The sequence below is a fragment of the Rousettus aegyptiacus genome, unplaced genomic scaffold, assembly GCF_014176215.1.
Source record: "Rousettus aegyptiacus isolate mRouAeg1 unplaced genomic scaffold, mRouAeg1.p scaffold_m13_p_10, whole genome shotgun sequence".
Classification (NCBI taxonomy): domain Eukaryota; kingdom Metazoa; phylum Chordata; class Mammalia; order Chiroptera; family Pteropodidae; genus Rousettus; species Rousettus aegyptiacus.
The window spans coordinates 51,104,943-51,129,546 of record NW_023416285.1 but is presented as its reverse complement, the minus strand read 5'-3'; the positions used below and the strand labels follow the sequence as shown (position 1 = coordinate 51,129,546).

Here is a 24,604-nt window from a genome sequence, read left to right as displayed (position 1 = left end):
TAAGTGGAACTCATTAGTTCAAACTCTAATGACGGTGTAAGTGGCAATTGAGACCCTAAGAGGGGGAAAAGAAGAGATGAAGAGATGAAATAGAGAGGGAACTGAAGTGACTTTGTAAGTTAGGACTCAGCACAAATACAAACACAACTGTTGGGGGAGAGTAGAGGAGTGTTTGCAAATCTTCAGAACTCCGAGGGTCTTAGTGGTGCCATTAGTATGATTGGGTCCTGATGAGGATGGACTGAGCCAGTCATGTCAGGGTCTGTTCATATGAGAATATATCTTTGTTGAACAATCCAACATTACTGAAACAAAGAGACTGGGAATTTTCTTTAGGTCTCACTTATATATCTGGCCCCAACTTTTCCCTCTCCTCAATGCATACTCTACTTTTCATACAATGCTCACAATTTCAGGAACTCGAATGGGTCATATTGTCTTACATCTCATAACATTGTGCTTGCTTTCCCCACCACAACCAAGACAGTCATACCTTCTCCCAAGCCCATTGGTTTTACACCTACTACTTACCAATATTAGGTCATGGTTTTGAAGCTGTTTCTTCAGAAGACCTCAATTCATCAAAACTGCATCAGAGGTCCTGTTCATTTGTCCCCAGAAGTTTCTGTAATAATCTGTATTATAACACCCATTACTGTATTGTATTTGCCTGCATAACTAATTGTCCATATCCTGCACTAGACTGCAAACTCTGTGAAGTCAGAGACTATTTTATTTATACAGTAAGCACTTCTCTTATTACAATACTTGGCATTAGTAGATAATCAATATATATTAAATGAATAAATGAACAGTCAAGTTCCTATAATAGTAGAGTTAAAAACAATTGAAACTGGATTATATATAACAAACATTTGCTTTGCCACAGGTGACGTAACCCAGGTACTATTTTGTCCTCCAGTCTTAGGTTGGTTGGAGTATGAAAAAGAAACATGATTACTCAGAAACCAAATAACCTCTTTGGAAAGCACTCAAACATGGCATTCCCTCTGCACACACACTTGTGTGGATGAGCTCACTGCTCTATCGAGCTTCTTAGGAAAGAAGAAAGATGTTGAATCAAGCTGAATTCTTTATAAACTGTGTTCTTTCCTAGAGGTGAATAGACTTTTACTATAGTAAAGTCCTTTTCTTAAGTGATCCTTATCCAAGGAAACCCAAACCAATCTCTGAAGACTCAAGAGGGATGGAGTAAGAAACTTCATTGAGTTGTAAAAAGAAATTTATGTCCTAGTGTTATGAAGAAATATCCTTTCAATTTCTCTTTGTGGATGTGCTTTTAGACGAGGGCTAAAACTAGTAAATTTTTAAACCATCGACTCCACCACTGCTTAGATATGAACTTGGAGATGTTGAGTTTCTTCATCTGTAAAATAAGAACATTATTACTTATCCCATTGTTATGAGAACTAATTCACACACACACACACACACACACACACACACACACACACACACACAGTGTCCCTGATATCAAGTAAATTGAAGTGATATTTAGGAAGTTAGCTGGGGTCACTACGCAAGTCTTTCAGCAAATTTTTTTCCCCAAACCACATTCTGGAAACTCCATTACTTTTGGTCTAATTTTCAATTATTTTTGTCCAAAAATTTAATTTACACCCTGTACTCATATTTAAACTAGCTTTTTCCTTAAGTGTTCTGAAAATCTATTTCTGAAAATTAGATTTTAAGACTGTTCATACCAGAGATTTTCAATCAAAAGGGCAACTTGAATTCTAATACAATTAGATTTTGATCTAGAGCTTTAATTATAGCAAACCATAATGTGCTAATGTCATTTCTATTTTATGATATTGTTACATTACATGCTGTAACCTGGTTCAGCTTGGTACTTCGGAAACCAATTTTGCATCAAGAATGCCTCTAAGGCAAATGAGATTTTTAGGAAATAATCGTTGATTGAATATCTTTACAATTTGGAAGTTAATCACCTGATAAAAATAAGAAATACAAACCACAGCTCTTGGAGCAGACGATAATTCACCAGTTTAAAAATTAAACCAGAAAATTTATATAGATTAACTTTATGAGTTAGGTAGGTGTTATTAAACTCATTTTATAGATATAGAAAATGGAACTTAGAAGATTTAAAAGCCATGCAAAAATCAGGTGGCTGAACCAGACTTTGAACCCACATGTTCTTTCCATGAAAGTATACACTGCTTACCTTTCCATTAAGGTTACCACATCCCACCCCAACCAAGTACCCCCAGTGAACCACTTCCTAGAACGTAAGCGTATCTTCATTTTACCTCTTGCGTGTCCTATTTAGAATGTGTTATTCTTCTTCATCTTTTTCTGTTAAAGTCCTCCCATTCTTCAACATCCTGCTTAGATCAAATGCTTATGAAAGATTCTGCCCTCATGTCCCTGTTGGAATTAATACCTTGGTGCCTCTTGTCTGTAATACAGTCCGATGCTTATATTGCTTTATTCTTCTGTTAGACCAAACTTTTTAAGAACAAGTTTTATTCATCTCTAGATCCCCACATTACTCGGAAGTTACCTTATAAATATTTGCGGAACAGAATGAAAGTCATTAGAATCGATTTTTTTTTTTTTTTTTAAGTTGTAATATGCTCCTTGAGAGCAGCAATAGCTTCTGGAAACTTTCCAAAATGCTTAGAAAAGGACTTCCTATAAATTGTGTCCCTGATAAAAGTGGTTTACTGGATCACCTTCATTATCATTACAGCATATGTAACTTATCTAAAGAAACAAAGGTGCTATAAAGGAATAATCATAAATGACCCTACTCTAACAGCTGTCAGATAGTACTATGAGAGATAAAAAGGAATACAACAGAGAACAAACTGAGAAGCTAAACTCTTTAAAATTATTTTATACATTTTAAAATAAAATAAAATATCTTTCAAATAAAATGAATTAAATTATCTTCAAGATCAAATAAAACTTCAGTCATGTGCTGAGAACTTAATAAAGGACCAGTCAGAGAAGTCTAATGACTCAGACACTCAAAGGGTGAGCGGAAAGTTGCAGATTGTGGAATTTCCTCTGACATAATCCAAACATGAGGGTGCACATGTTCTCTATCTGTTGCTATAGTATAAAAAGCCACAGGCTCTCTCCAACCAGCACAAGTCCTTGGGGACAACAAAGCTCGCAAGCTTCTAGACAAGAGCCAATAAGAAACCGGAAAGAAAGCACTTTGTGTGAACATGACTTCCAAGCTGGCTGTTGCTTTCTTGGCAGCTTTCGTGCTTTCTGCAGCTCTGTGTGAAGGTAAGCACATCTTTCTGATCCAGTGTTTTCCTGTGTCTAAATGTGATCCTCAGATAGCAAAATTATCCTGACCCTCAGATAGCAAGATTATCCTTAATGGTTTGATTTAAAAAAAACATCATTTTTTTTTTCAGGAAAAGAAAATCTTTAAAGTCATTTAATTTCAATTACTTCAATTGGAATTTTAACTTTTTAGGCTGTATCTATACAATACTTAGAAAAGTATAAAGTTTGATTAGTATAGTTTGATAGTTTGATTAGTAAAGTTTGAGAGTATATTTTACAGAGGGCCACAGTTACCCATATTATCTATTAATATTGAGCAAGATAACTCAGGGAATTTTACTCCATGTACTATTTTATTGACAAGCTTCAGACAACTATCAATTCCTGTTTGGTTTAAGGACATTTTGACAGATTACAGACCTTCTTGGGATACCTTTTATAAAACATACAATTTAGAATGTTTATGGTATATAGTCGATTTTCTTTTTTCTTAATAATTAAGGCTTTTGCTAAGATATAAGACATTTCTATGCAACTCACTTATATATTTCCATTAATTCTTTCTGAAGGTGATTTCCCTATTGGTGTCACCAAGGATTATGCAATATTAAATTCAAAAAGTATCATAAGGGCATCAACATTGCACAAAGAGAACTTCAAGTTTTTATGTAGAAAGTCATTCAATGTTGTCAGGGAAGACTGCTTTTAAAACAAAGAAAGAAAATTGAGGTCAGAGGCTAGGATAACATCCAGCCTTCAATTTCGTTAATAGGTTTGCTAAGATGCCGTGTTTACTAAATACACAGTCACTAAATTATCATATTGGAATTAAAGAGGGAATAGCTAGCAGAGCTGTGCCTGTTGATGATATTAATCTTTAATCATTTTTAATTTTTTTCACAGCTGCAGTTCTGTCGAGAATAAGTACAGAACTTCGATGCCAGTGCATAAAAACACATTCTGCACCTTTTCACCCCAAATTTATCAAAGAACTGAGAGTGATTGAGAGTGGACCACACTGCGCAAATTCGGAAATCATGTAAGTACTTTTAAAAGTGATTAGATTTTTTTTTTTTTTTACTTTAGAAACCCCAAAACTGAGGAAAGTGGAAGTATCCAACAAAGTTCTATGTACTAGGAATACAGTAGTGAGCTAAACTGAAAGAAAAATTGTCCGCATGGTGTTTAAATATGGTACTTTCCCTGATTCGTAACTCAGAACTGGTTCGGATTTAGATTTTACGCCCATCCTTAAGGAACCATGACTTCAATGGCAAAAAAATGTCGGGAATCCGCTATAAATTGATTTTAATTACGTCTCTTTCATTTCAGTGTAAAGCTCGTCAAAGGAGATGAGGTCTGCCTGAACCCCAAAGAAAAGTGGGTGCAGAAGGTTGTGCAAGTATTTTTGAAGAGGTGAGTTTTAAAAAAAAACTAGATTCTTCATTTATCCTGAGACATTCAGTCCAAAAGTTAGCCTAATAGATTTCCCGCTGCTGCTGAAACTTTTAGGTAACTCGTTCTTTAATTTAAAAAAAAAAAAAAAAAAAAAAGCAGCAATAGTGAGTTTGTTGTACTCATGACCAAGAAGACTGTACATCTGTTGTTTGTCCAGGGAAGTCTGGGTTTATGCCTGTTCCCTGTCTTATCATTATGGTTCCTTTTCATTCTCATCCTGGTTTCGATGATAACTTATCTGGTCTCCCCATCGTTGCAAATACAGAACATTTCTTATATATAACTATCTAAGAGTATTAGTTTCTGTAGTAAATATATTTTTAAGAACTATACTTTATTCCATATTAAAATGTTGCTAATTTTTAATTTTTTAATTTTATTTATTTTCAGAGCTGAGAAGCAAGATTCATGAAAAAAAAAATGCATTTTCCATGGTTTCCAAGAATTCCTCAGTAAAGATGTCCAGGAAACTTCAACTTCAATCTACTTCATTGCTTAACATACTGTGTGGGTCTGCTGTAGAGTTGCCAGACAAAATACAGGATTCCCAGTTAAATTCAAATATTAAGTAAACCAACGAATAGTTTTTTCAATGTCCTATGTAATATCTAAAACATTTATATATTTTTAATTATTCGTTTATTTATTTTTTACCATAAATTCAAATTTAGTGGGAAATCTTGTATTCTTTTTTTGGTTAAATATTGGAACCCCAGTCTGTTGGCCAAGTTCCATGAATCCCCATTAACTTCACCTTGGTTTCTTCTTTATCCTAATATAGAGAAAAAATATCAGCCACCATCTTACCTCACAGAGATGTGATAACATGTGAAAGAATTTTAACTTTTTTTCATGATCATGCAAATTATTTTCAAGTTTGACTTATTTGACTATTTATTATTTATATATTTATTTAAACATAAAATATAGTGATATTTGTGCATGAACTTGAAAACTGGAAAAGGAAGTATTGTTGATAGACTGGTATAATAATAGCCATAAATATATATATTTATTTTAGGTCTTAAATAATATATTACAGAACTTTCTTGATCAGAGTTGTTTTATTTTGATCAGGCTTGCCAGATTTAGGAAAATTAAAAACAAACAAATAGGACATTCAGTTAATTTTGATTTCAGATAAACAGTGAATAATTTTTAGTATAAATATATTATTATTTATCTGAAATTCTAATTCAACTGGCAACCTACTTTTGATACTCCTTGTATTATTTTATCACTGCCAGCCTTGTTATGCTGTTCTGTGTTGAATCACCAGAATCCTGAGTTAGGATGATCTTTCTCAAGACAGCAAAAATTCACCAGCCAATATCAACAAAGTAATTTTTTTGCTGGTTAAAACTTATTTCTTATTTGCAAATAGATTCTCATAGCGCTCACTTTATTTTTTGACTTTAAGATACTTTTATGTGTTTCCAAAGAGGTTTTTTTCTTCTTCTGTTTTTGATAGTTTGGAAATATAAATGTAACTACAAAATGTTTAAAATAAAAGTTATTGTCAAAATAATCAGGTGTTTGTGTTTTTTGGTAGTTTTAAAAATTATTGTTTATATCTTTGATTGTATTAAAAATATATGGTTTAGAAAACATAGATGCTTCCCCTCAGCATTTTATATGTTTTGTTGGTAATTACATATCTTTATTTGTAGAGAAACAGAACTCCTTTCCAGAGATGGTTAAAAACAGTAGTTTCTTCCATAGAATGATAGAAATTTTCTCAAATTCCCACTGAATATTATTTTGCTAAAAAGGCTAACTTCAGATTTTCAATGAACCAGCCCAGGCATCTGCGTAGCTTGGCACAGCCCAGACGTCAGTGAAAGAGGGGAAAGGGTACATGTTATAGGGCACTTCTCAGCTCACCGAAGAGTAAAACTGACACACATGAGGCAAAGAGGTTCAAAATATGAATAAAGACCAAATATATTTGAAAACAAAAATCTCTTAAAAGTGAAAATACAATTCTTTAACCAAAAACTCAGTGGATGAGTTTTATAACAGATTAAACACAGCTGAAAAAGAAAATGGAGACCTATGAAATAAATCCAAAAAACTTCATCTGGAATTTATATAAGAAATAAAGAGGTAGTAAATTGGAAAAATAAAGACATGAAAAGATATGGAGAAAACAGGGATAAGGTCTTCTCAGCATCACATGGGATTTTTACAAGCAGAAAAGTAGGTTAGAGACAACTTTTAAGCTGACTATGGCTGAAAACTTTCCAGAAGTGAAAAATAACAATCCACAGTTTCAAGAAACCCAATTAACCAATGCTTAACTTTACATTGCTAGTCAAAAAACAAGGATCTTAGAACTTCAATTCATACTTGTCCACCTCCCAGATCATTTACTATTGCTGTTGGGTACTTTACATCCACTCGTTTTCAAATCTCCACACTGAGGAGTGAAGAAGACAGTCTTTTATTTTCTCACTAGTTAGTTCACATTACATCCTACTTTTTCTATGTCACCTAGCTCCTTAAAATCACTGTGTGTACTTGTAGCTACTATACTCTCTATGGGTCAGTATTATCCGTGGTATGGACCAAAGCCCGTTCTCTTTTCTAATTTCCAGTGCACATTAAAGTAAAACTGTACAGCATAATATAATTAGTAAAAAAATTTATGAGTGATGCATAAGCAGGAACCAGCTGGAAATTTAACTATGACACTTACTATTCTTAGAAACATTGTTCCTTCTAGAGGTGACTTATCCCTGCCTATGTATTTCTCAGGCCAAGCTATGTTATGGGACTTCTTCCTCAAAGTTCTGCCTAAATTTCATTTCCATATTCTCCTCTTGAAATTCAAATTCCTTTGTCCTAGCTCCTTTGCAGTCTCTCATCTTGTGCATCTCATATGTAGTGCATAAAACCAATAACAAAGAAGTAATTTTAATAAAATCTTGATTGGAGAGATACAGGATTCTTCGGAAGTAGTTATCAGGGAGTTATCTAACTTAACTAGCCTAGGTTTGCCTGAGAAAATCTAGAGTGTGAAGGATGAGTAAGAGTTAGCCACACAAAGGGAAGAAGAATGTGTGGGAAAGAGTGGTCTAGACAGCAGTAAAGAAGTAATTTATAAGCAAGAACATGACATGATTTAAGAAGTGAAAAAAAATTCAGCGTTACTGGAATTTGTCATGAAACAGAGCAAGTACTAATAAAGCTATGTTAAAATAACTATGAAATGCCCTAAAAGGCTTAGACTTTAAACTGAAAACTTGTAGTGGATCTAATTACCCTCGTTTTAAATTGTGAACATTATAGACCATTCTTCTTCCTGAGTCTTTTTCCGAAAGGAATTGAGAAGCCATAAAAGCAACTCGAAAGTCTAATCTTGGGGGCTTTTGCATGCTATTTGGAGATGGAACCATCAAAGAACTCCCAAATTAATACAAAATCTCTTAATATGTTAAGTACACTTCTTTAATAAAATATGATCAGTGTTCAACTTTGAAAGCAAAGTGAAGACATCCACACGAATCTAGTGAATCTCAATATTTTTAAAATCTACTTTTTAATTTTATCTTTATCATTTTTAAAACATGTCAAATGATTTTCTCCATATTCTCATCTATACTGTCACTGTTTCTATGAGAGCAAAGTATTCCATTGAAAGGCAATTAAATGGATCAAATTGGAGATTAGGCATTATGTACACAGGTCAAAATGGAAAAATGAAAGGTAAGAGAGAAAATATGAGATCAAGAGTTAGAAAAAGAAAAGCCGGTCAGTTTGCTAAATTGAAAATTTGTACTTCATTTTGCCTGAATGATAATAGTTAAATTAGTATGTAGGCACAGGTTTTATTTATATAGATACAGATTTAGAAGCGAATTTAAACATGCCATCTATTACCCTGTACCTTTAATCCATTTGTGTGGTTACAAATTACAAATCTAATTTTACCAAGTAGTAACATAAATATAAAGATACAGATACACACGCAAAATAAAAAGGTATGAAGAGATAATAAAAAAGTGTTCACATTAAAATTGAATTAATAATAAAATTCTATAACACATACATTGCACATACAATACACAAAATCAGATAATTTTCATAATTAATTGCTTGTTTGTTTGCTAGAAATGTATCAAGAAACAGATTCACGGATAGAAGTTACCTAAGAAAAAATTTATTCTCAAGATTTTGGAAAATAAGTAGATAATTGTTTTTTACTGTACTATATCTACCTATTTTGCCATCCAGGCTGTGTTTGAAAATATTAGAAGGAAGGATAAAACACAATTTTGCTATTTGCTTGTGATAATAATATAGTAAGTAAAAATTGCTTCATACTGCATTAACCCTGTGATAATAAAAGAAAGCCTAAGAAAACAATAATTTCTCCATCGCTCACTTAAAAAGACAGCCAGATCACAACTGTTTCAAGTTTGATAAACATCAGCTGAATTTGCAGAAAACATGGACAATGAATAGGGGATTTTTTAATATAACAGAGTAAATACCAGGCCGACTCCTTCCCACGAGATTTACAGATGGGGCAATCAGGAATTCTCCAAGAGATTACTTAAGCATCAAAGAAGCAAACTCTTCATGAGTAAAGAAAAAGGGATTTCCATACTCTTGCATTATCATAGATAAAAACAAGTTGTATAAATATCTATATCTATCATCTCTCTCCCTCCCTCTCTCTCTCATCTATCATCTATCATCTATCATCTGTCATCTCTAAATAGACTTAAAAAGCATAGCATGTTGGAAAATTAAGATGAGAAAACATTCACAGATATTTCCACTCAAAGTTTGCTTTAGACATATCTCTAGAGAAATGTCTTAATAGCTTTGTAAAAGATCACAGTGCAGGAGCTAAAGATAAAATTTTAATGTATCTGGCAATCCTAGTTCATAGGGCCTGATTTAGCTCATGTTTTAATAATGTTATACATGATTCTTCCACTGTCTGCATCCTAAATTAATCTTCTACCATTCATCACATGCTACTCAAAATGCCTTCACACATATTTTCAATGTTTCCCTAAATGACATTTTTATGAAAAACTATTCTATGTGTAGATACCTCTGCCTCAATTTACTTTTTCATTATACTTCCCAAAGTATGCAATGTGCCTCTTACAGAAATCTCATATAGAGATGTGGTTTGTTAAAAAAAAAAAAACAACAAAAAAAAAACTTGTTTCTGCTCAGGTTTCTGTAGGCCTTTAGTGGCCTAACCATGACATATGTTACTCCTCCACCAACTTTCCATACTTGTTTTATTCTTCTCTAGGACATATTTTATAAATTGCTCATTCTCATATTTTCATAAGTGAAAGGTTGTTATTATTAATATTATTTACATTTATATATGGACACCAAAAAAAATCTTATATTAAAAATATCTTTCTATAAATCATGAATGAAGTCTCTGTGATAAAATGAAAAGGACTCTGATTTCTACTTGTAAGTCCCTTTGCTAGCAATAAATGTTTTCCTAAAAGAGTCTGTTCACCTTCCCAGTTTACTAAAATTCTCTTTCATTTTCTTCATTTCAAAATGGAGAGAAGAGTTAACAATATCTACTTAAAATTTAAATTATATCGTCCATATGTAGTGTTACATAGATTTTATATGAGCTGTGTTTTTTAATCTATATCTTCTCTAATTATTTAAAAATTTGATCACGTTTTATAGTGAACAAACATACTTGAGCTTTGATTTTAAAATATGGTGTGCTCTGTGTGGTATTTATTAGAAATAAAATAAATGCCATTTTTATATTTGCTTTTTGTATAATATAGTATATTAACTTATAGGGAATTAACTTCTGAAATTTAGACTCTCGAAAAATCTATGGTATAAGGGGATATGGGTAGACAATTCTGATATTGCTATACATGCAACTGAACAATTCAATTAAACAATTAAGCAAATGGATGACTGATGGTGAAAGCCAAGTTTCTTACTGTTACAGTGGGAGTTTTTAGATAAGCATGGAGAGGAGGCTGAAACAATTCATGTAGTAATGAATTAGAGTTGGAGACATCAGTATAAAGTCATATTTAGTTTAGTATAGATACAGATGGATACATAAATACTTCTAGATGTGTATATTAACAAGTTAGTAAACATATATCTTTCGTTCGTTAGCTGAAAGGACTTAAAAGCAATGACACTGTAGTAGCAACAAGCTACTAGCACCCAGATTTTTGCTTCTAAAACCTTGTTCTAATAAAATGAACCAGGGTTCCTTGGAGAAATGTCTGATCATAGCACTGGAGCAGAAAATATACAAAATGAGTCTTGGACATCTTTCAGCATCAGAAAGTAAGAAGTGACACCCCTCTATCCTTCTGCAAAGAATTGATAAGAGTTTATCAAAGAGGAACAGGAGCTGACTGAAACCTGGAACAGTGGCTAAAACTGGAGCAAATGAAGAACAAAATAAGTAAAGTAGTATATTATAACCCAAAACACAAAGCAAATATTCATGAGTCCCTACTGATGTAAATAAATGGTAAAGTGAATAAATAAATGGAGAAGAGATAAGTCTCCCATGCAGAAGAATTTCACGTAATTTATGTAAGTACTCCCTCGTCATGGATGTGGAGCATAATTATGCACTCCTGAAGTGCAGGCTGCCCAAAGCAACTTCATTCCTAAACCTGCAGTGTGGAAAGGGGAGGAGGAAGAATAACTTTACAGTAGAGAAACCTGAAAAACACTAGGTCGGCCAAGGTCAATATCAACAGTGATAAATCATATTGATAAAATGTAATGATATAAGGAAAATGGCACTTTATTTTGTGATTTTCCTCTTAAAAACCCATAATATCAGTCTTATCATGAGAAAAATATCAAATAAATTTCAAAGAGAGACATTCTACAAAATACCTGACCAGTGCTCTTCAAAGCTGTCAAGATCATTTTAAACAAGGGAATTCTGAGAAACTGTTACATCTAAGAGGAGTCTAAGGAGACAAGACAACCAAATGTACTATATTCTGGATTGATCCTAGAACAGAAAAAAGAGGATATTAGGTAAAATATGAAAATTCAAATAAAGTATGGCCTTTAGTTAATATTGTCTTAGTTCGGGCTGCTATAAAAAAAAAAAAGTATCATAGACTGGGTGGCTTATAAACAACAGACATTGATTTCTCACAATTCTGGAGGTTGGAAATCCATGCCAGCCACGGTCAGGTCCTAGGGAGGATTCCATTCTCATTAGTCAGCTGACTTCCAGTTGTAATTTCACATGGCAAAAAGCAGAGAGGTTGAGCAAGTTTTTGCATCTCTTCTCATGAGGGCCCTAATCTCATTCAAGAGGGCTCTAGTCTCATGACCTGATTTTCTCCCAAAGGCCACATCTCTTAATCCCATTACATTATAGGTTAGGATTTTAACATATGAATTTTTTTGGTGGGACACAAACATTCTATAACAATGTATCAACATTGGTACATTAATTGTAACAATAGTGGTACATTAATTATAACAAATGTATCCTACTAATATAAAATGTTAATAATGGAAAAGGTGTGGGATACATAGAAACTGTAACATCTCAACTTTTCTGTAAATCTAAAGCTGTTCTGTAAAATCATGTCTATTTGAAAAAAATAAGTAGAAAGGTAGAAATCAAAACAAACAAACAAACAAACAAGTCTACAGCATGTAGTTACTTGTTGTTTTCTGCCAGTAACAATGAATCTGGTACATGGGTCATGAAGCTGGTGGCCAGCGAGTCCCCTGGGCAGTGATGGAGCTAAACTTATCGTTAACCACATTCGTATAGCTTGTTTGTCCCTTCCTTAATCTCGATTATTAGTTGGACTAACTAAACCAGTTAGTTTAGTTCCAGTCAATATCATTCTTTGAGTCTAAAAATAATTCTTTATCCTCCTTGTCCCCATTGCCCCTAACAGAAATACTATGACGTTTAGACGTATTCTCATTCTCAATATGAACTGAGCCATCACTCAGAATTCCCTGCGCATGTCAATAAACTTTCTGACACTACTAACAGTCTGAGGTTCCACCAAACTTTGGACATAATATCAAAAACCCTAAGCTTCCTTAACTGTTGCTGCAGTTGACTCAGTCGTCTCCAGCCCTGTCAGAGTTCAAGTGCATTCTTAGCTACCATCTGTTTTCTAACCAGTCTCGACTTTCTACTCTTCGATTTTGTTCGATGTTGACAAGATCCTAGTGTGAATTGAGTTGTGATGATGTAGGAAACCAAAACGGAAGATAGGAAGAGAAACATATGGAGATGGAGAAAGGCTGCATTAACTATGAGCCCTGTATACAGAGAATAAAATGTGGAAACACATTTGCATTAACAGGACTTTATTTTGACTGATCCACAACTCAATAACACTTGGCCAACATTCAGAAAAAGCAAAGCTAAAATATTAACTTTGCCTTTGGCATTTTTTTTTTGAAACTTCTAATATTTTCTTGACTTGTACTCTGTTTTGGCAATCCTAGCTTCTGACTATTTTTTCCCTCCTAACTACATTCTCTCAGCTTCTCTTTTTTAAAAATTTTATTTCTTTAGATATCTGAGATTGGATTTCCTGTATTGACCCTTGGCCCTCCTCTTTTACTGTTATTTGTACTTGCTCCTTAAACTGTATCTGTCTAACTGTTTACAACGTTCTCCAACCTAATTCTAATGTAACTTTGAGACTATTTATTTAGCTCTAAAAACAAAAACTTGGCAGCCTGAGACAGAGATATTCTAAAAATAGAAATATATGCTGAGTAGACATAGGGGAGAAACTGTCAATGGAATTTAGATAAACTATACTGGATTTCCAACTTAAGAAGCATATATCTTAATTGAAGCCTGTCCTACCTATTTTTTTTTACCATTTTTATCCAATTCAGAAAACCTTTATTTAATTCTAAAACTTCTCTACCATCTGTCTATATCTACCTATCTGTCTCTATCTATCTATCTATCTATCTATCTATCTATCTATCTAGGGTCACATGCATTTCCTTTTGTATTAAAAATTTTTTATTGTGATTAAATGTACTTAGCAAAATTTCCCATTTTAATAATGTTTAGGTTTGAGTCTAAAAACAATTATCTTTAAAGCTCAGTGGCATTAAGTATTTCACATTGTTGTGAAATTAATACCATTATATCTCTCCAGAACTTTTTCATCTTCCCAAATTGAAACTCAGTATTCATTAGACAATAATCTCTCATTTTCCCTTCTTCTCCAGTCTCTGGCAACCACCATTCTATTTTTCTGTAGCTATGAATTTGACTACTCTAGGTATCGACTGTAAGTGGAATCATATAATACTTCTTATTTTGTGACTGGCTCATTTCACTTAGTATTATGTCTTCAAGGTTCATCCATGCTGTACCATGTGTCAGAATTTCTTATATTTTTAAGATGAAGAATATTTAATTGTGTGTGTGTGTATACACACACACACACACACACACACCACATTTTATTTAACCATTTATCCATTGATGGTCATTTGGGTTGTTTTCACTTCAGCTATTATAAATAATGCTATGAATATGAATTCTAAATAATATTACGAACATTGGTATACAAATATCTGTTCAAGTCCCTGCTTTTAATTCCTTTTGGTATATATATCCAGAAATGAAATTGCTGGATCATTTGGCAATTCTCTTTTTTGAGGAAATACCATTACTGTTTTTCACAGTAGCTGCACCATTTTATATTCCCAACAGCAATGCACAATATTTCTAATTTCTCCGTATTCTTGCCAATGCTTCTTCCTTCCTTCCTTCCTTCCTTCCTTCCTTCCTTCCTTCCTTCCTTCCTTCCTTCCTTCCTTCCTTCCTTCCTTTTATCCTTTCCTTGTTTCTTTCTTTCTTTTTCTTATTTCTTCCTTTTTTCTTTTTTCCTTCCTTCTTTTCTTCTTTGTTTTTATTTTTTACTAATAGCTATCCTAATAGGTATGAAATGGTATCTCAAGGTGGTTTTGATTTGCATTTTCCTAATGATTGGTAACATTGAGCATCTTTACATGTGCCTACTGGCCATCCATCTGTATATCTTTGACAAATGTCTAGTCAACTCCTCTGCCCTTTTTTAAACTGAGTTTTTAGATTTTTTTGTTGCTGTTGTATTGTCTTTGAGTTATAGGAGTTCTTTATATAGTCTAGATGTTACTCCCTTATCAGATATATGATTTGCAAATATTTTCTCTCATTTCATGTACCTTTCACTCTGTTGACAATGCCCTTTGATGAACAAAAGTGTTTAATTTGAAGTCCAATTCATTTGTTGTTCGTTTTGCTGCCTGTGTTATTGGTATTGTATATGCTAAAACTTTTGTAATATTAGATTTGTCCCCCAATTCCTTATATAGTACTTAGGTTATTTGATGTTTTAGACTTTAAGGAAAACATATCTTTATGTGGAAGCAGAATCTTGAGAGCCTTCTGGAAATTGTTCCATTGCTTGTTGGCGCTTTTATAACACAAGGAACAAGAACTCACAAGAAAAATGCACAATTACTGAATGAGCTCCCTGAAGAGGCTCAATATTCTTTCTTTCTCTCTCCTAAAATTCCCCTGTCGGTAATCAGTAGATATGGGCTGTTATAATATGTAAGAAAGTACATATTTATAGGAAATATATTATCATAATGAAAGTATTTTAATCTACAAAAAGCTTTGAAAAAAATACATTTTGAGTGTGGCTTGCAATGTACCATTTCCTAACTCCATAGTGCAAAGTCATCATGAGGCCTTTAAAATTTCCCAAGATTCTGCAACGCTGGCTAGTTTCTATTTTTGCTATATTTTTCTAGAAGCTTGAGGAGGTCACAGCCACTAAGAGGATATTTTACTAATAGCAATAGTAAAATTACTTCTCAGTTCTGAATTTCTGTGAATATCGTATATAAATAACAGTAGGTATTTTATGCAAAGACTATATTACTACAAAGTGTTAGTGATAATGATACCTTTAATAAAAGTCTCCTTACTTTTGGTATAAATAATTATTTACTGTTCTAAAAGGTAATAATAGTCACATTTTACTTTACATAGTAAAAAAAAACTATGTGCATTCATAGTTATTTCCTCATTCAGAGATAGAGTGTTATCACTAAAAGTTACATGTAGATAGTATTAAAAACCACTATTAAAACTTCACATAAAAGCTTTTTAGGACTACTTTTCACAGAGTCCTATGGGTCATGCAAAGTTAAGAAAAAGGATTGTTCTAAATGTAAAGAAGATAACCTCTACCTCAGTGGCTTTTAATATAAAAAGCTTACAAACTTTAAAGACCTGACAATAAAATGTATACATCACACACACATATTGCATTCCTATACATGTTATTTAATTGGTACTTTTATATTCTTTCATTCTAATACAATGCTTTGAGACAGCTAATATTTCATTTTTCAACTGGCAAAACTAAACTTTAGAAAATTTAAGGAACAGCTTAAGATTACATTGAGCCAAGATTTGGACTTAGGTCATCTAGTCCAAAAATCAGTTCTCTCTCTGCATTATATCAAGATTTTGTCAGGCTTACTCAAATCAATTTTGTAAGAATTTATTATCACATGTCTATTATTAATCTCTGTGCTGGAAACTTCAGGTAATAAATATGAGTAAGCTATACTTCTTTCTGAGGAAGTTTTGAGTAGGAAATAAAGGAGTCATAGGTACTATTACTGACACAGGTGTAGTCAAGTGTGTCCTATTCCAAAGTATTGGCAAATGCTGTGCAATTCTAAGTCCTCTTAGACAACTCCCATTTCGGAGTAAGGGTTTGGTTCTGTGGCCATTACCTTCATAACCTGAATGTCAGTTGGGAGCCTTCTTGCTCTTGAGGCTCTGCTTAAACTTCAACTAAGCACCATATCAAAAGCTTTGCAAGAGTCTGGAATCCCCTGCTCGAATCCCCTGAGATTTTAGAATGACTCAGTCTTCTGTGACCACTATAGTGCATGTCCCAAAGCTTCACCAAATTACATCCCCGAACTCCAGACTGTCTATGCATTTGTAACAATTGTCATTATACTTGTTAAAAAGGAAAGGAACCCATTGAAAATCATATGGTGTTATATATCTCACCGATTCATCTCCTTTACTTTTTCTCTTCCTTTCTCATCTCAAGTTTTCCTACTTCTCACATGAAATTATTCACATTCAGTACACTTTGGAAAACTCACCTTTTCCCTTATTTACCCATTAAAGTAGTTTTGTCAAAAATTACAATTTTACTTTTATGGGTTAATTCTGGTAAATAAAATATTTTGCTTTCATTATATTTTTCCCTTTCTCCCTTTTTCTCTGTTCTCTGAGGATGTTTCATTTTTATTGACTGGAAGGATTAACATTTAATTTAACTATAGCATAATTGCACTCAACAAACCATAACTTTATCTATGGAAAAGTACTGGAATTAACTACAGTGGATTTTCATTAGGAATTTGTATGACTACTGAAAATGCTAACATAGTAGGCATGTCAACGTCCTATTTTACTGTTACTGTTATTGTGGTGTTGGTTGTGATGACTGTTATTATCTCTTTGCCTCACTAAATCACCTTAAAAAGTGTTGATATGTTTTATTAGGGCTTTAAACGTTATTTTAAAAGAGATTTTTGAGTTGCCCATTCTGCGATTGTTAAGTATTAATAATTCTTTTCTTAAAAATTGAAACTAAAATCAAATATATTGAGCCAATCACATGTGCAAATGTGAGGACTATAAAATATACAACATAAATAAGACATGTACTTTCATCTTCTTGGGATTTTGCCAAGCATTAAATAATAAAAATGCAGAGTTGAAAAGATTATTAGTATCATCTAGTCACTTGTTTTGGGGAATACAATCTGAAGAAATAGAACTTTGAAAGTTAAAAATCATTTGTCTCTTGCATGGGAAAAGTGATAAGTGTCTGCTTTATAAAAGAATTCTTCCTTCATGGTTGCAAAAATCCTCTCCAAACATGTAGCCTATTTTTACTCCACTAATAAAGGTGATTGGGTAATAGACTTATCAGGATGAGAGCAGAATTTAGTCTGTAATCATTTAATTATTACTATATATATTGCCTTGGGTCTCGAAAACAAGTTATGCAACCATGAGGAACACCTACGTTTTCTTTTTATTATTATTATTCTTTTAGGCTAGCTCTGGATTTTGCATTACTTTGTATTTGTCAGTCTGAAACCAAGGCATGTAAAATTAAGGATCACTTGGATGCTAAAAAAAAAAAAAAAAAAAGCAAAACCGAGAAGCTAAAGATTTCAGAAACCTCTGAGACTCTTTCAATTCTGTAATAAATTCAAATGCTAGGGATGATAATATTTATGCTTCCAAGTAAAGATTCAATTGATATCCAATTTATTTTTAAAAATGAAATGAGTCTGGGACTTTTGGAAACAAAAACTGGATACATTTACTGTACATGTGATTAAATCTTACAAGCTAGCATAGCAAACATCTTATATTCATGAGGAGAAAGGAGAAAGAGAAACTGCTCATTCTTGCAAAACCAGCAGAATTGGGAACCACCTGGATAAACCTCTTATCTTGGTAAGCATCAGGGCAAAAGGGTAGGAGAAATGTGTTATCTCTGCCACCTTGTGTGTGGTCATTATGGAATAAGTATGAGGATTTGTTCTAACAGATCATTTTTCAGGCAACACATTCAGTGAACTGTAGTTGCTAAAATTTGCATCACTGTTCCATAATCAAAATGTTACCTTAGTAAGTAGCCATCTTATTCATCAATGACTACGAAGAATTGGAGGAGGAATGGAAAACTGTCATTCTATTTATACTAGAGAAACACAAAACTAACAATATTTCTAATTTAAGGGGTGAATTGAACTTAATAAAAGAGTAGAAAAAGAATCAATAGAAATCACTCTGCGGTATAATGATTAAAAAACATGCAGTTGGAGATTCATCTATGTTACAACACAACTGTACAGGTGAACAATTAGTGTACCCATCAGAATGGGTAAGATAAAAAGACAGAGAATTTCAAGTTTTGGTAAGAATATGGAGTAACTGGAACTTTTAAATTCCGCTGATGGGAGTATAAAGGGTAAAATTTGGGAAATTATTTGGCAGCATCTACTAAAGCTGACACACACATTACTTATGATGCAGTAAGAGGACTATCTGAGGTAAACTCGATAGAAATGAGCACATGTATTTGTGTTCATAGCAGTACTATTTACAGTGGTGCTATATTGGAAATTATTGAAAGGCTATCAATAATAGAATATATACATTAATTGTGATATATTCTACAGCATTGAAGCATTGAGAATAAATGATCTACACTTATACACAAAAATATAGATGAATCTCCTGAGTATATTTTTGATTCAATAAGCCAGACAGAAAAATCTACATACTATATGACTCCACTAATATAAAGAAGAAGAACAAGCAAAAAGCAATGTGTCAGAATCATTGTAACCATTTGGGACACAGAATGTGGTTAGAAAGAAACATGTAAAAGAATTCTGGGGCACTGGTAATGTTTTGTTTCTTGATCTGAGAGCTACTTTAGTTTGTTAAAATCCAGTGAGTTAAAGACATGTAATTTTCAGCATGTATGTTACATTTCGATCAAAATCTTTAAAAACAATGAGTAAACATTTTGTGAAGAAGTGTAGAAGAATAGAATGTGGGTGATAAGGGAAGAGAGTTCATCACAGAAAGTGGAGCTGGGGAGAGGACGAAGGGTGACTCTGTGCGGAATAGATCGAGGATGATGAAACACAGGGCGGGGTCATAATTCAGAGATAGAAAGCTAGGATGCAGCTGAATACGTACATGTCCCATGTGCGAGTCGTGCAGATCCTCTGAGAAGCAAATGTCAGGATAGGATTAGACATGTAAGAAGTTTATTAGAGTAAATGCATGGGAGGAGGGAGTTGGAGGAGGGCGGAAGGTCTGCAGGTCTGATCCTGGGGGAAGTGAGCAGCGAAGGTTAGTTGGATTGAGGCACCTTGGACTGCCATGTAATTTAAAGCAAAGTTTGGTAAGGTTATCAAGGAACCCTAGCGCCAAAGTCACCTGTCAGAGGAGATCTCTATCTCCCTACTTTAGCCTTCTTGTCATGTTTATTGTCAGCTAGGAGCAATACTTGGGAAGTCTCATCTTGGGGCAACAGCAGTGGTAGATTTCAGGGTATAGCAGCTGAAGCCAACAGTCAGTTAAGCTCTTTACAGTTGGGTATCTGAGAGGTACATTTTCATGACCACCACAATGAGGGAGACAAAGCTTGTGATAGTGGAGTGCTGATAAAAGCTGTCCAAAATAAAAGCCCTGGTTTGCAGTGTTTGCCCAGTTTCTGAGGTATAAATAATTTTATCACAGCTCATTTCAAGCTGACCAGTCTTACAATTGGCTGATAAAATGTCTGAATGTCTAATAATTTGCTCTCAAGAGCTGGTATTAGCCAGTATATCATGGCTTCTAAAAGTTGTCACCATAAAGACAAAGACAAAGTTTACAAGGACAAAAACCTCAGACAATATTCAAAATAGGGAGTCTTGTGTTATCTTCTTTTATTTTTCTCTAAAGTAAGATGAACAGAAAAAGCTGTCAAAGAGAGGATGTTCCCCTGAGTAGGCTGACAGAATTATTAGGGAGGACATTTTACATCTTGTGAGTTTTCAGGATAATGACTGTGTAATAACTTTAAATACATATATATCAGAAAGTAGAAAAGGGAAAAAACAATGAAAATAATCATAAATAGAAAATGTTAGTATAAGATTAATAAAAAGAAACAATAAGCCTATGGATTGATTCATTTAACCTTAGCTAACCAAGTATCTTTTCTTTTAATTGATTAATTGTCTATTTTACTCCTCCCTATCGGTCAATGCAAATAAAACATGTGGGCTCATTAATGCACAGACTCTACTTAGCTGGCCAGTATATAGTTGTGAGTAATTTAACCAACAAAATATGCTTGTCAATTGGGGCTCTAAAATTTGAACTGTCTAATTTCTTTATTAAGGTCACAGTGAGGGATACACTACAGGTCATACATTCTAGTGTGTGAATTCCCGGCCAAGGTAAAGGTCAACTTTTAAGCTAGTGGAATCCAAAATGTCGAGCCCATCATCTACCTTACTGACGAGTCTTTCTACCCATCACAACATTCCTCATCTCCTTTACTCTGCTCTACTTTATGTTTTCCTGTAGCAATTATTATCTCCTAATATTTATAATTTACATATTTATCGTGTTTATTATGTTATTATTCATCACTATAAACTATTTATTTAGTTGTTTCACTTTTGTGTACATATCTATAACAGTACAACTGTGCTTAGAATGACGCAAATCTTCAACATTTTGAAAAACAGGGGAAAATGAACTTTCAGGTTTGCAGGATGGCGAGCAAAAAAACAATTTTTCTTTAAATGCTTAGATATGTTAGATAAATATATAGAAAATCTTCCTGTGATAGTGCACATGAAATAAAAGGAATACTCATAAAACTCACATAACAAATGAATAAGCAGTGGCTGATGGGTGGGGGAGTCGAATCTATCTTTATGGAACAATCGCAGACTAAGTTGCATCATCACGATGGGGAACTCCTACAACCCTGTATACCAATTACAGGGTGATCTGCTTACTGATACTGTTTCTCTATCACTCTTTCAAGCCCCTTCTCTCATTCTCTTCCTTTCTTCTACCCTCTTTCTCACTCTTCTCTTTCCTTTCTTTTCTTTCATCTACTCTTCCTTCTCATCTTTAATCTCTTCCTCCTCCTTATTTCTTTTGTTTTGTTCTCCTTCAAATATTTACTGAATGTCTACTGTAGGCCAGGTATATACAATCTAGTGTCTTGGAGATGATAGACGATAGATGCTAGATAGACGATAGATAGATGATAGATAGATAGATAGATAGATAGATAGATAGATAGATAGATAGATGATAGATAGATATGTGTGTGTATTTTCTAGAAGAAAGACTTTTACCTTAATCTTCCTTCCTCTAAAAAAAGAAAAAAAAAGTCAATAGATGGTCAGAAACAATGGTAAGAATGTAACATATTATTGATAAAATGTGTTTTATCTAATTCAGATAGTGTAGGTTACTATTGTCCCCACCACTTCATATCTCCAAGTGATAAGTAGGGTCTGGGTGGCTGATGTTAATGTGCCTCAAATCAGTGCATACATTCTTAGGGAACTCCTAATGAGAGTAAAGGATAGATATTTATTGTACATTCAATACTGACCACTGTGGTAGGTACTAGAATACAAAGATCTATGGTTATTTCTATGCAAGTTCTTCAAGACTCAAAGGGGACAAATAAAAACAACGCATGATAAGAAAATAGAGGGGAGAGTTCCCATCTTTAATAAGTGGCTTTCACTGGTCCCACATATCACTTAGAGGACAAAAATTAAGGTGTCATGAGTGACCTCACATGATAGTTGAAAACATTGACTTCCTTACAAATTTTCCCCCATCACTGACCTGTTTATTGCCAATTTGCTACAATCTTTCTTCACTTTGGAAATAAATATAATAATTAGTACAGTTCTACAAATTTGTCTTTACTTACAAATACTCTAAGTTGGACCAATTTACTACTGGGATTATGTAATGGGTTGAATTATGTCCATACACACCCAAATTAATGTGTTAAAGTTCTAACTCTTAGTATCTCAGAAAATGACTTATTCGGTACAGGGTCATTACAGATGTAATTAGTTAAGATAAGATAAAGTCATACTGGAATAAGATAGGCACTTAATTTAATACAACTGGTATCCTTATAAAAGGGGGAAAATTGGGCACAGACACATACAGACACACACGCACACTCGCACACATACTCCGGAAAAATTCTATGTGAAGCTGAAGGAGTAGACGGAGGCAATGCTCTACAAGACAAAGGACGCCAAAGATTACCAGCAAACTACCAGAAGCAAGGTGAGAGGCGTGGAATAGATTGCCCCCTCAGAGTACTAGAAATGAAGGAGCCCTGCTGATAACCTCTGGCACTGTGAAACAATAAATTTCTGTTGTTTAAGCCACCTAGCTGTGAAACTTTGTTACAGCAGCCCTAGCAAATGAATACAGACTATATTTTTTAAAAATCAGTAGAAAATACTTTGGTGATAAGCAGTGCCATGTTCTTAATACGGTGAAGTTAGGTGGGATGGTGCATATTTTTCCTTTCCAGGGAGCCTGTTAATAAAGGTCTCAGCTGGAAGTTCTCACAATATACAGGAAAGGAGTATTGAAAAATTCTTAAGAGCATGAGCTTGGTTAAAGACTGACATTGTATTAAATCCCTGTTCTGCATGGCATAACCATATGAGTTTGGTCAAATAATCTGAGATTCTGTTTCTTCACTTTTAAGAACAGTATATTGCCCACAGCATAGACTTGTTATAAAAATTATATAACATGATAAGTGAATGACATATAAAAAACAATCAATAAGTGGTAGTTTTAAAAAATATATAATCCTAAGTAATGTGAATGTCTTTAAACCTTGAAGATGTTAAGTTTTTCTCAAATTGATTTATAGATTCAATGATATCTTCACAAAATTTAAACTGAGATTTCATGGAACTTGACAAGTTGAATCTAAAATTAATATAAAAATGGGCCCACAATAGCCAAGATTCTTATAAAGAAAAAGGAGGGAAAGCTTGTCGTAGTGAGTCTCAGGAATTATAAATCTTTAGTAATTAAGACAATGCGGTATTGGCAAATACAGTGAAAATGGAACAGAGAGGAGTGCTCAGATATAGAAACTTACATATATGGAACATGAACAGATTACAAAGAGAAAGCTGGAAATCAGTGAGGAAAGAAAGGACTATTTATTATATCAAGATATAAAAAGGTTATCCATTTATTTAAAAGAATGAAAGTAGCTGCTTACTTCACAGCATGTACAAAAAACAAATACAATGCAATCTCTAAAACTATTGGAAGAAAATATAACTGGATTTTTTTGATCTTGAGATAGGGAAGGATTTTTAAAATAAGTTGTAAATAGCACTATCTAATAATGAATAGGTCTATTTTCAAAAGGGCAACTTCCCATTTAAAATACAATTCTTTCACCCAGAACCATTTCAGTTTAGATCTTTTGTAGTGGTATCTATTAAACACATTATATTAGGTAAAAACAAAACAAAAAACAAAAACAAAAACATATGAATGTTGGAATATTTAATGAGCAACTCACATTTTAGAAGCAATGTTAAAAGATTTTCTATTTCTGTGAATGAAGATTCCTACCTCCAGACTGTGAGATCATGAAAGAATGAGCAATTGTTTTCTCAGCCTTTTTATCTACATAGATTAGGCATTAATCAGATTAGAGCACTAAATAGTTATAGAATGGATGTATAATTTTTATTTACAGCTGAATTGACTTATAAAGCCACAGATGAGAGAATTCTCAAATTGCTTGTTGAACAAAACAGTATTTTCTGACATCTGTGGGTGATGCTGGTGACCAGGTATTCAAGTGAATTCTGTTCCTGGAGAATAAATTCTTGGATGGAAGATAAAATTATGTTTAAGGAGCTGCCCAGCTCTAGCTGACTGTGTGGGTTTTTCTCTTTTAGACTCTGGGTGAAAACAGACATCCAGAAAGAGAAAGGAAGGTGCTAAACTATGGCTAGCTTGCCTATGGCCTTCTCAATTCCAGACACTTCCTGTTCTGATTAGATATCACCCTCCCCACAACATACATCATGCAGATGCACACACACATGCACACACACACTAAATCACAAAAGGGTCACTCAATTAACATACAATTCATGATCAGATTTATAAAGAGGAAAAATGCTGTGTGTACTGACAATA

General features: G+C 33.5%; 1 protein-coding gene across 1 annotated transcript; it reads left to right on the top strand.

Moving 5' to 3' along the window:
- Nucleotides 1–3,131: 3,131 nt before the first annotated feature.
- Nucleotides 3,132–5,801, top strand: CXCL8 (C-X-C motif chemokine ligand 8). Its single transcript, XM_016154011.2, has 4 exons — nucleotides 3,132–3,285; nucleotides 4,195–4,330; nucleotides 4,624–4,707; nucleotides 5,140–5,801. Exons 1-4 carry the CDS (start codon nucleotides 3,222–3,224, stop codon nucleotides 5,159–5,161), a joined length of 306 nt encoding a protein of 101 aa, XP_016009497.1. The 5' UTR covers nucleotides 3,132–3,221; the 3' UTR covers nucleotides 5,162–5,801.
- Nucleotides 5,802–24,604: the final 18,803 nt, after the last annotated feature.